General features: G+C 46.1%; 1 protein-coding gene across 4 annotated transcripts in view; it reads left to right on the top strand.

The window, feature by feature from the left end:
• Positions 1–12,179, top strand: part of ZKSCAN1 (zinc finger with KRAB and SCAN domains 1) — a 69,920-nt gene extending 57,741 nt beyond the window's left edge. For 3 of the 4 annotated variants that reach the window (XM_013050651.2, XM_045075066.1, XM_045075065.1), the window contains exons 2-4: positions 8,099–8,587; positions 9,222–9,408; positions 10,946–12,179. In XM_013050651.2, the coding sequence (XP_012906105.2) occupies positions 8,198–8,587; positions 9,222–9,408; positions 10,946–11,778 (1,410 nt within the window). In that variant the 5' untranslated portion in view covers positions 8,099–8,197 and the 3' untranslated portion in view covers positions 11,779–12,179. The remainder of the gene's footprint in view (positions 1–8,098; positions 8,588–9,221; positions 9,409–10,945) is intronic. The other variant, XM_004781836.3, reaches the window with a different exon arrangement.
• The last annotated feature ends 811 nt before the right edge of the window (positions 12,180–12,990 follow it).

Raw genomic sequence — 12,990 nt, 5'->3', positions numbered from 1 at the left:
GCCTGACTGCCTTCGGAGTTTCATGTCTATGTGGGTCCCTGTACATACAAAGCTGAATTTGATTTTCTCCTGTTGAATTTTTTTTTTTTTAAGGTAAGCGCTATGCCGAATGTGGGGCTCAAACAACCCCAAGATCAAGAGTCACATGCTTTTCTGACTGAGCCAGCCAGGTGTCCCCACCTCCCCAATCTTTTTTTCTTAATTTTTAATAAAAAATAAATCAGTAAACCTCTGCTGGTAGCCTTTGAGCTTTGGAGTTGGAGTTGCCAAACTGGAAAATGACTTGTGTGATTTCAAAGGAGGATAAGATTGTCATAACGTTGTCAACTAGTTAAAAGTGTTTGATAAAAGTAAAAGTAAACATTGTGTAATGTTAGAAACTTGATTTTCAAGGGTGTCTGGGTGGCTCAGTGGGTTAAGCCTTTGTCTTCGGCTCAGGTCGTGATCTCAGGGTCCTGGGATTGAGCCCCGCATCAGGCTCTCTGCTGGGTGGGGGGCCTGGTTCCCCCCTATCTCTGCCTGCCTCTCTGCCTACTTGTGATCTCTGTCAAATAAATAAATAAAGTCATTTAAAAAATCACAAGTAGGCAGAGGGGGTGGAAGCAGGCTCCCTTCTGAGCAGAGAGCCCAAGGTGGGGCTCTATCCCAGGACCCTGAGATCATGACCTGAGCCAAAGGCAGAGGCTCAACCCACTGAGACACCCAGGCACCCTAAGCAGGCACCTTTTTAAAAAAATAATTGTAAAAGAAAAACGCTTCATAACTTTTTAAAAACTATCTTATGAACTCTAACAATGGTCTGCTTCAACATCATAAGTATTGAAGTTAACAGCTAACATATTTTTCTTTACTATCACTCCGTAATAGAATAGCATTTATGAAAGCTGCTTTACCCCCACTTCCCCATATTTTAAAAATTCAAGTATTTTATTCTATTGTTTTTTAAGATTTTATTTTATTTTTAAAGATTGACTTACTTATTTGAGAGAGGGAGCGCACGCGCACACACAGGGAGAGGTGTGGAGTGAGAAGGAAGGATCTCAAGCAGACGCACCGCTGAGTGCAGAACCCGATGTGGGGCTCAATGACACAACCCTGAGATCGTGACCTGAGCCAAGATCAAGAATTGGCCGCTTAACTGACCGAGTCACCCAGGTGCCCCCAAAGATTTCTTTTTAAGTGATACCTGTACCCAGTGTAGGGCTCAAACTCACAACCCTGAAATCAAGAGTCACATGCACTGCTGACTAAGCCAGTCAGGCACCCTATAAATGTTTTATCTTAGAATAGTAGATATTTCTAGGAAAGCTCAAAGATCGTACAGAACTCGCATTCATCTCTTCTCCAGTTACTCTTAACTGCTTACGTCACTGTCTACATTTGTCACAACCAGGGAACCAACGCTGGTACATTACATGAACTAAGCTGCACAATTTCTTGGAATTTCACTAGTTTTTCCCTAATATCCTTTTTCCATTCCAGGATCCCATCTAGGGCACCACATTATATTTGTCTTCAAGTCCGCTTAGTGCCCCCTGATCAGTGACAGTTTCTCAGGCTTTCCTTGTTTTTGATGACCTTGATAGTTTGGAGACGTACAGGTCAGATAACCTATAGCATGGCCCTCAGGGCGGGTGTGGAGGAGGAAGGCCATAGAGGTAATGTGCCTTTGTGGCTGTTCTCATCAACAAAGCCACAGGTGATGTTGACCTTGGTGAGCCGGTTCCCCTTCCCGGTGAGTGCTTGCCTTCAGCCCCTTCCATATTCTCCTTGTGGAAGCAAGTTCCTAAGTGCAGTCCACCTTCTTGACAAAGGAGTATCCACGTAAATAAGTTCTGGATATGGTATTTGTCTCTTTTCCTGTTTTCATTCCCACCCCCCGCCCCTTACGGAGCGTGGACAGAAAATGACTTCCGCTTCCAGATTATAACCCAGTACTGTATTTTGTTGCTCAGATTGTTTCAGCTGGGATCATGGAACTTTTTGTCACCACAGGACACTCCAGGCTCATTTTATATGCTCCCCAGCCTAGAATCAACCATTTCTTCATTTTCTAGTAGTTTTTTATTGGAGAATGATACTTAGAAACCAAGACCAGGGCTCTGGGGGTGCTGATTGTGGGATGTCATTGCTTCTAAACCTTCACAGCAGACAGAGCTAGGAAATAAATGTCTGTATACTAACTCCTGTGCACACCCTTACCCAATCCTGTATCCACCTGTATCGGTAGTAAACTAAGCAGGACTTTATGCTGCTTCTGTATTTTTTTAGCTTAAATTTGTACTGGAAATTTTTTCTTAAGATTTTATTATTTGAGAGAGAGGGAGCATGAGTTGGGGACAGGGGGAGACTCCCTGCTGAGCAAGGGGCCCGATGTGGGGCTCAGTCCCAGGACCCTGGGATCGAGACCTGAGCTGAAGGCAGAGGCTTAACCAATTGAGCCGTCCAGGTGCCCTGTCCTTATATTTTTTTAAAGCCCAATTTTATAGTTTTTACCCCGTGAGTAGCCCCAAAGATCCAGATATGGCATTCATTCTTTCCACAGATAACTCAGTACCTGCAAATACTGGGCATATTGTAGGTATTTGGAAATAGTAGAAAAAGAAAACAGTTGAAAGTCCCCGCCCTCAGGAGTTGATATTCAAGAGGGAAACATGGTTTCTGTTTTTCGTTTTTGTTTTTCTAAAGGGTAGGAGCACCAGGCTCGCTCAGCCGGAAGAACACAGGACTCCCAATCTTGGGGTTGTGGGTTTGAGCTCCGTGTTAGGTCTAGGGGTAAGTGATATGGAGGGAAAGTGTCGATTAGGAGAATAAGGAGTTCTGGGGTGAGGGAGGGTTGTGTGTGTTTCAAAAGAGGGTGACCAGGGCTGGCTCAGCGAGAACATAGGAGTACAGACCAGCCATTTGTAATCTGGAGGAAGCATTAGGCAGAGGAACAACAAATGCCTTGAGGTGCCTCACACGTTCGGGTAACAGTGTGGTTGCGGTGGAATGAACGAGAGAGAGGTAGATGAAATTAGAGACAACAGTGCTGAGACCTTTGACGCCTTGTCGGCCTCTGTGATGACCTTGCTTTTTCCTCTTGAGACACCGCCTTGGAAGGCGTGAGCAGAGGAATGCTGTGATCTGACTTGAGTTTTAACAGATCCCTCTGGCTGCTCGTTGGCAATACACTGAGGGCCCGGGAAGAGCTTCAGAGGCTCTTACAGGGCACGGGCCACAGCTGATGGAATGGGATGGCAGTGCTGGAGGCAGTGAGAATTGGTTGAGCCTTGGGTCTTTTGGATATAGAGCTCACAGGATTTGCTTACAAATTACATGTAGAATGTGAAGGAGGAGTCTGTGGAATTAACCAGGTTTTTTGGTCCACAAAAACAGAATGGTAGAGTTGCCATTAACTGAGATGAACAGTTTTGGGGGTGATGGTGGGGACTGCAGTTTGGGACACGTTAAACTTGAGGTACCATTGCACATGCTGGTGGCGACAGCAAGTAGTGGTTGGTCTTAAGAGTCTAGAGTTCAGAGGAGAGGTCCAGGCTGGAGATGCCCTGGCCGTGGGGATGGCAGTTTCTAGCCTTGTGACCGGATGAAATCTCCAAGCAGGATGAATGCAGTGAGGACAGAGACACCTGGCCCTTCGCTCATTTGTGGTCTTGCAAAGACATGAATTTAAATTGTGGGCAGCATCTATGGGAAACTTTCTTAAGATTTTTTTGTTTTCGAGTAATCTCTGTACCCAGTGTGGGGCTCAGACTTACAACTCCGAGATCAAGAGTCACACACTCGACCAACTGAGCTGGACAAGCGCCCCAACTTTTTCTTTATTTGTCTCTGTGTACATGTTTTTCAGAGGTCGTTATGTGATCTGTGGGTTTGGATATGCCCCTCTGGGAACAGAGGCCCAGGAATGATAGGTCACTCCCTCTTTTTTTTTTTTTTAAAGATTTTATTTATTTATTTGACAGAGAGAAATCACAAGTAGATGGAGAGGCAGGCAGAGAGAGAGAGAAGGAAGCAGGCTCCCTGCTGAGCAGAGAGCCCGATGCGGGCCTAGATCCCAGGACCCTGAGATCATGACCCGAGCCAAAGGCAGCGGCTTAACCCACTGAGCCACCCAGGCGCCCAGGTCACTCCCTCTTTAATGCCACCTGTGTTCTGGAACTCCTCGTGTCTTGCTGAGTTTCCCAGGCGTGATCCCAGAAGCTGAGCAGCCCAAATGGATTCCAGGGTCTGTTGGAACAGTGTCCTGTTGTAGGTTTGCCCTGCTCTGGGTGGAGTGTGAAATTTTGTAACCGGTTACGAAAAAGCATTTCAGCACTTCTGAGCATTTCAGATGAATGCTTCTGGCACTGCTACCTCTGTTATTTTGAGGTTATTTTAGCCTTGAGTGCTAGTGCCTTTATTTTAGGAAACGAGCTGGTGTGCTCCTATCCCGGCTGTTGTCAAGTTATCCTGAACTTGGGCACCCCAGCAGTGTGTTGGGTGTGTGGGGCAGCAGGAGGGAGTGGGTGGTGCTGATTCTGGTTCACCCTATCAGGATCTCGGTTGACATATCATAGGATGCTTCAGAATGGGTTATGGTGGAGGGGAGTCCCAAGTACTGGCATCCCTAGAATTCTGAACTAATTATAATTAGCAGCCAATAATTACTGCATTTCTCCTAAGAGGTTACATACTGAGGTTCTAGTGCTAGGACCCCATTTCTTTTTTAATTACCAGAATTGGCAATTCGTATAAAATATATGTTTTTCATGTGTGTTTTCTAAAGGTTTGAAACTAAATAACTTAATACAAAACTCAATACAAAAGCTATAATGTACATTTGTGGTGGGGGTTTAATGTGGTGTGGCATTGCTTTTTTGTATTCTAGGGGTCGTTTTATTTTTGGAGGGCATGAAGTTTGGGCTTTGGTAGGAAAACCTGTTTTGTTTGTCTTTAATGATACTCTGATTTTCTGATAAGGAAGTAATAATACCCATTATAGAAAATTTGGGAAATAAAAAAAGAATCTGAAAAACTGAGGTCAGGGACTCCTGGGTGCCTCAGTCAGTTAAGCATCTGCCTTCCCCTCAGGTCATAATCCCAGGATTCGAGGGATCGAGCCCCACATCAGGCTCCTTGCTCAGTGGGGAGTCTGCTGCTTCCTCTCCTTCTGCCCTCACCCCCTTCCCGCACATTCTCTCTCTTAAAATCTTAAAATCTTAAAAATAAGTACATATAAAAAATAAAACCTGAAGTCAGCTATAACCCAGCAATATCACTATTCGCATATTACCCTTTATCCTTTGCTGTGATTATGGGGCCATATGTGAGACTTGATATCCGAGCGATACAAGCCAGATCTGTAGAAAACGATGTGCATATGAGCCATGAGCATACTCAGGTTTTTATTTGCATTTTTATTTTTTTCATACTCAAGTTTTTAAATTCTTTAGATTTAGATTATCTGTGATTCCTGTTTCCTCATCTTATTTCCTCATCTGTGAGCCATTTATGCCTCCTTGTTATTAGGGGCACTACTCTTGTTAACAACTTGGTTTGCATAACAAAAACCCACATAGGTTTTGGTTTTTTTTTTAAGATTTTATTTATTTATTTGACAGAGATCACAAGGAGGCAGAGAGGCAGGCAGAGAGAAAGAGGAAAGCAGGTTCCCCGCTGAGCAGAGAGCCCAATGTGGGACTCAATCCCAGGACCCTGAGACCATGACCTGAGCTGAAGGCAGAGGCTTAACCCACTGAGCCACCCAGGCTCCCAAACCCACATAGGTTTTTATCTGTTTGGTTCTTTGTTGAGACTTCGGCTGGAGTTTTCCTGCTGTCGGTTATCCATACCCAGAATGGGACATCTATGAGACATGACGAGTGCTGCTTATGGTTTGGAAACATGCTCAGGAAAGCCAATCACAGCATGGAGGGCTAATTTATGCACGTTTCTTTCAGAGTATGTGTAATGAATACTGATATTTATAGTCTGATTCTGATATCTCTTTACTCATGTATTTTCCGTCTCCCACACAAACTTGCAAGCTCCGTGGGGGTGGGAGCGCGTCTAGTTTTCCCATCACCGCACCCCCAGCACCAAGCCCACGGCAGGCCTTCGAGTGGATGTTGAATGAATGGACTTCACTTGTTTGCCAAATGAGGAAAATTGAAATAATTGTATTTACTGCACATATTTTTGATGTTCCAATGTATCAACTGACTGACATATTTAAAATATTTAAAATTTTTTAAATATTATTTATTTATTTATTTATTTATTTGACAGACAGAGATCACAAGTAGGCAGAGAGGCAGGCGGAGAGAGAGGAGGAAGCAGGCTCCCTGCTGAGCAGAGAGCCCGATGCGGGGCTCGATCCCAGGACCCTGAGATCATGATCTAAGCCGAAGGCAGATGCTTTAACCCACTGAGCCACCCAGGGGCCCCTAAAATATTTAATATTAAAAAAAAATACTTTTAAGCATTTTGTATTTGTATAATTTACTGAGTTTAATTTTTTTTTCCAGTTTCTTCTCAGCAATATATATCTCATTAAAATGAATACCTCTGTAAGAGTATAGGTTACTGTTAGTTTAATCTCTGTCATTCCAATTGTCCTTCTGTGAAACCTAAAGGTAAAGGACATTTAAAAACTTGCATGTGCCCTACTTAAAAGTGGGTCAGGTGAGGCTCAAAATTACATCATTGGGGCACCTGGGTGGCTCAGTCAGTCACTTAAGCACCGGACTCTTGGTTTCAGCTCAGTTTATGATCTCAGGGTCGTGGGGTCAGCCTTTGTAGGGCTCCAAGCTTAGTGCAGAGTCTGCTTGTCTCCCCCTGCCTCCTACATGCTCGCAGTCTCTCTCTCAAATAAATAAATGGGATCTTTGAAACAAACAGATTTTTAAAAATTACATCATTAGTTATAATCAATTATTATTTTTTAAAAGGTTTTATTTATTTATTTGACAGAGATCACAAGTAGGCAGACAGGCAGGCAGAGAGAGAGGGGGAAGCAGGCTCCCTGCTGAGCAGAGAGCCTGATGTGGGCTTGATCCCAGGACCCTGGGATCATGACCTGAGCTGAAGGCAGAGGGTTTAACCCACTGAGCCACCCAGGCGCCCTTATTCAATTATTTTAAAATACTCTAGTTAATTCCAGCCTTCTAGCACAATTCCTGGTTATGCTGACTCGCCCCATCATTTGACTAGCTTTTTTTTTGTTTTTTTGGTTTTTTTTTTTTTGGTAAAGTAGGGGGTTTGATGTGGGGCTTGAACTCACAACCCTGAGATCAAGAGTCTCATGCTCTACTGACTGAGCCAGCCATGAACCCTTGGCTAGCAAATTAACTTTTTAGTATTGAAGCTCAAAGTTTTGGATTTAGAAAGGCTGCATTTGGCCTCTCGATGTTCTTTTGAAATCTCAGGAATTATAAGATTTTTTTTTTTTTAAGATTTTATTTATTTATTTGACAGACACAGCGAGAGTGGGAACACAAGCAGGGGGAGTGGGAGAGGAGGAAGCAGGCTTCCTACTGAGCAGGGAGCTTGATGTGGGGCTTGATCCCAGGAGCCTGAGATCATGACCTGAGCAGAAGGCAGAGCTTAACCCACTGAGCCACCCAGGTGCCCCGGGGTTGTAAGATTCTGAAAGTTTTTGGAGCAAAGTTAATTTAAAATCATTTTAAAATTATAACATTGTGCACTTTTTATTAGAGTAGAGACAAAGTAAGATTAAGTAGGATATCCCGAGCTGCCTCCTGAATGAGTTTGAACCGTAATTTTTTTTTTTTTTAAGATTTCATTTATTTATTTGACAGAGAGAGACGCAGAGGGGGGAACACAAGCAGGGGGAGTGGGAGAGGGAGAAGGAGGCTTCCCGCTGAGCAGGGAGCCTGATGCAGGGCTTGATTCCAGGGCCCCGGAATCATGACCCGAGCTGAAGGCAGCTGCTTAAGAGCTGAGCCACCTGGGCGCCCTTGAAAAATAATTTTTGTGATAGTTTTATAGTGGCCATAATTTCCACAATTTTGTCTGCTAAAGGTGTGGCTGTCAAGACCTAAAAAGCATCTTTTTTTTTTCTTTTTTCTGTAATTTATGGTAAATATTTTTTCAGGTTTAACGTGTAGCCCTGAAGAACCAGAAACCCGAAGGAACCGATACTGCTGCTCCACAGAGTCCCACCTGTAGTGAGGCTGTTTCTGGAATCGGTGCGATGACCAAGGTTTTGGGCACAGCTGCAGTTCGGGGCCCTCGGCCTCCACGGGAGAGGGGGCCTCTGGTGGTTAAAGATGAGGACGAAGAGGAAAGGCAGAGCCTTCCTAGTCTGGAGGTGTTCCGCCAGCGCTTCCGGCAGTTTGGCTACCATGATACACCTGGTCCCCGGGAGGCCCTGAGCCAGCTCCGGGTGCTGTGCTGCGAGTGGCTGAGGCCCGAGATCCACACCAAGGAGCAGATCCTGGAGCTGCTGGTGCTGGAGCAGTTCCTGACCATCCTGCCCCAGGAGCTCCAGGCCTGGGTGCAGGAGCACTGCCCGGAGAGCGCCGAAGAGGCCGTCACTCTCCTAGAGGATCTGGAGCAGGAACTGGACGAGCCAGCACAGCAGGTAGACTGGGGAGACCTCACATGCTGTGAGGCTGGGAATGGAGCACGCTGGGCAGGATTGGGCTTATGTGTCCAGTGGGAGGAGCTGAGTAGAAGTTTCTGCTGACTTAGATCACGTTGCCTCCTGTTTCCCTTCTCCTGTCCGCTCTTGATCCTTAGCTGTGGACGTGTTTGCTTTCTTTTTCCAAGCGGTTGTGCTTTAGCTCTCCTGGGGCTTGCTTTCCTTCTGCAGTGGACCCTTGAACAACACAGGGGTTAGGGTTGTTAACCTCCCCCCACCTTCCAGCACACGTTCGTTTGAAAATCCCAATTTAACTTTTTTGATTCCCCCAAAGCTTAACTTCTAAATGGCCTCCTGTTGACTGGAAGCTTTACCGATAACATACATAGCCAATTAACACTTATTTTGTACGTTATGTGTGTTATATGCCTTGTTCTTATAATAAAGTAAGCTAGAGAAAGGAAAATATTTAAGAAAACCGTAAGAAGAGTAAGTACATTTACTGTACTGTTTGTATCCAAAAAAAAAAAATACACGTATAAGTGGGCCTGTGTAGTTCAGCCTCGTGTTCAGGGATCACCTGTAGTTCTGAGATGAGCTGTGCACAAACCCCACCGTTCCTGGTTGTCTCGAGGTCTCACCTCCTCCAAAGGAACAGCAACAGGTGTGGGAGAAGAGGTCCTCAGGAACAGCAACGCTTCCAAGCAGCGCACAGCCCCAGTCTGCGGAGACCAGTCACAAAAGCGAGGGTTGGGAGCCCTTGTACATCCAGGAGACTGGGGAAGAGGAGGATCTCACTCCAGAGCTGAGAAAGAGTCAAGGTAGGGACTGTCTGCCATGCTGTGTGCTTGGTGCCCCCACGCCTTTGTGGTGGAAGAAACAGAATAATTCTAATTACTGGTTGTGAGGCACTGCCCCTAGACTGATTTGCCTGGTCTGGGTGCCTAGGCAGGACGAGTGCCTCCCCTTCCTCCCAAGTGCGTCTCACGCAGAGAGTCAGTGTGGGGACAGGACGTACTCTTAAAAGGGTTGGTCAGAGTGAGTTTAAAAGCAGGACTGTTTGGGGCACCTGGATGGCTCAGTCAGTTGAAGCGTCTGCCTTCCCATCGGGTCATGATTCCAGGGTCCTTGGATTAGGTCCCACATCAGGCTCCTTGCTCCGTGGGGAGTCTGCTTCTCCCTCTGTCTGCCGCTCCCCTTGCTTGTGCTCTCTCTGTGCCAAAGAAAAGCTGTAAAAAAAAGTTGGGGGGCACTGTTCACAGAGGTGTAACAGGTTGAAGGAACAGTGATAGGTGATGCTTGTTCATTTGTCAATGACTGAACGAAGGAGCTGTTAAAATCAGCATGGGATTGTGCAGAAATGGTCCCAGGTAAATTCTTTTCAGCTTCTGCCTCATAAGGTTATTTAAAATATTTTGCTTATTTATTGAGCTACTTATTTCCCACACGTAGTACACGGCAGCTTGAAGGAAAGTCTGTGCATGTAGCCAGGCGACTGCTCATCACCCAGAGTGAAAGGGACACGGATCTGTCGCTGCCGGTGGTCAGGACAAAGAGATGGTAGAGTGGAGAGGGAGCTCCAGGGACCAGGGAAGGGGCTAAGAGGAAAGAACTGTGTTGACAGAGACTTCTGTACTCCTGGGGGAGCCAGCAGGTCTCAGGGCGCCCCTGGTTCAGTGTGGATTTCTCTTACTCCCCTTTTTCGTGTGTGCGCTTGAAAGTGTGGCGGCCTCGTGTAGTGCTCTGAAAAAGATGGTTGGCTTCAGTCTGGTTTTAGCAGTATTAACTTGAGAACCGAAAGAGGCATGAGACACAGCCGCTGTCGGGTACATGCTGGGAATCAGACGCTTCTGGGAGGTGAGCACTTTGATGTAAAGACGATCTGGGACTAGCCTGGTCCTCTTTTGTTGCTTTTATAGTCCACTTCCGTGAGCACGTGGATCTCATGAGTTTGCCACTGGACTCATCTCCCTTAATTACCCTGTTAATTTTCCTTAATCAACTTGGACCGTTCGGCACTGTTTCATACCTGTTGTTTGTGCCTGACCATCACCCCGCTCCTTTGCTCCTGTCCCAGGAGGCTTGGTGTGGCCCTCCTGCCCTCTTTATGTGAAGCTCTTCTCCCGGCAGAGAAAGCTGTGTGCTCGTCATACTGTCGTAGCTGCTGCTGGGCTGGGGGCTGGTGTGGAAGCCTCGGACTGCAAGCTTGGTCTGGTGGTGACTTGTGTCCGTGTCGTGTTGTGATGTGCCACCGAGCAGTACTTGCTCCCAACGTCAGCTGACGTTTCTGTTTCTCCTTCAGGTTCCTTCTCAGAAAATAAAACAACTGACCTGCCCTTACTCTGCTTCTTGTTTCAGATCGTAACTCGAACACCCAGAATGAGGACTCCATAGATGAGCAGAAAAGTTCTGAAGAGTCTCAGGAACTCAAAAGGGAGGTTACTCCCATGGTCGTTGCCAGTAAATGTGAGGCCAGGTTAGAAAGGCAGTGGGCAAACCTTGAAAAAGAAAGAGGAACAAAAACTCCTCTTCTAGACAAAGGTTCCAAGAAAGGCAGAGAATTGATTCCCACTAAACCTGCCCCAGGAGAGAGGCGTTACATCTGTGCCGAGTGCGGAAAAGCCTTTAGTAATAGCTCAAATCTTACCAAGCACCGGAGAACGCACACTGGGGAGAAGCCCTATGTGTGCACCAAATGTGGGAAAGCTTTCAGCCACAGCTCAAACCTGACCCTCCATTACAGAACACACTTGGTGGACCGGCCCTATGACTGTAAGTGTGGGAAAGCCTTTGGTCAGAGCTCAGACCTCCTTAAACATCAGCGAATGCACACGGAAGAGGCGCCCTATCAGTGTAAAGATTGCGGAAAAGCTTTCAGTGGGAAAGGCAGCCTCATCCGACACTATCGGATCCACACTGGGGAGAAACCTTACCAGTGTAACGAGTGTGGAAAGAGCTTTAGCCAGCACGCAGGTCTCAGTTCTCACCAGAGGCTCCACACCGGAGAGAAGCCGTACAAATGTAAGGAGTGTGGGAAAGCCTTCAACCACAGCTCAAATTTTAATAAACACCATAGAATCCATACCGGGGAGAAGCCCTACTGGTGTAATCACTGTGGAAAAACCTTCTGTAGTAAGTCCAATCTTTCCAAACATCAGCGAGTCCACACCGGAGAGGGAGAAGGGCTTTAAGTGTCAAGTAATGCTCTCTCGGTGGCGTTTGTTTTTATTAAACTTTAGCCCTTGGATGCTAGGGAGAAGCCCAGTAATTGCGATATAAACTCTAGTCGTAGATTTTGTTTCACTCGACATCAAGAGGTGCCGGAGGAGAGGGTGTTCAGTGGTGGCACCATGGGAAGGTGGCGCTGGTGGGCCGCTGAGCGCGGTCCCCTCACAACACTTTGGGTCCCATCAGCCAGGCCGGCACTGCTTCTTGTATAGTTAAAACTGAGTATATCCCATATAATTAAGGAAGAAGCACTGAAACTGTTTAACCGTTTTAACATATATTAAAGAAATAGGATTTGTAAAGAATCGAACCACATGGAACGCAATTTAATCTGATTCGGAATAAACTTATAACATCTTGTAAACTTGCCTCCGGACTGTTTCATGGTGTGTTGGTTACTGAATACTGTTCTCAAGAGAGGAAACTATTCCTACTGGTTTTAGCTTCGGGGAGATTTGGATTTGGGGTAATTAGAACTTTTCATGCTCCTGAAAGTATGGATCAGGAAATTGGGGTAGAGCAGCTGCATCTTGGTCTACGTTGTGCTTTATTTTATTTATTTATTTATTTATTTATTTATTTTTCTGTATGCCAAACACATTGTTTTCATCAGGGAGGACATTTGTCAGCCTTGTGTGCGTTTTGATTGTATATGCCTCGGCCACAGTCTGAAAATCCGACTCTGAAGTTTCCTTCTATAAACCTCACACCTCATTAAGATCCAGCATGATTCCTTTAAGTCCATCCTGTCTGTCCCCTGCCTGGAGTCAGGTGAGATCTTTGCTTGGTCTCCAAGAAGAGCCTAATCTCCTATAGCAAGGAGGGGAGGGAGATGTGTTTGTTGGGCTGGAGGCTTCTGGAGAATTGGGGGCTTGAGGTACTCGAGCACACCTCCCCAGATGTCCCATGCATCAGCATCCGAGTCTATCTCCCAGTTGGGGCCCAGAGTTTGGGGATAAATGACTTGACAAGACTTGGCATTTAGCTGTCTCTGCAGTTCTGCCACCCTCGCAGTCGGCCGTGAGCTGGTGTTCAGGCCCGTCTGCTCTTGCTACAGAAGATGGGGATCTCTCTTAATCCCTCCTGTGGGCGACTAGGGCTTTCACAACATGCCCTGAAATGATAATTGGCCGAACTAAGCCTGTAATTTTCTTTCTTCAAAGCTTGAGAGAGAA

Source organism: Mustela putorius, unplaced genomic scaffold (genome assembly GCF_011764305.1).
Source record: "Mustela putorius furo isolate JIRA1106 unplaced genomic scaffold, ASM1176430v1.1 tig00000139_pilon_pilon_pilon, whole genome shotgun sequence".
In the NCBI taxonomy this organism is placed as follows: Eukaryota; Metazoa; Chordata; class Mammalia; order Carnivora; family Mustelidae; genus Mustela; species Mustela putorius.
The sequence above is the reverse complement of the archived record's forward strand: the minus strand, read 5'-3'. Positions and strand labels throughout refer to the sequence as shown.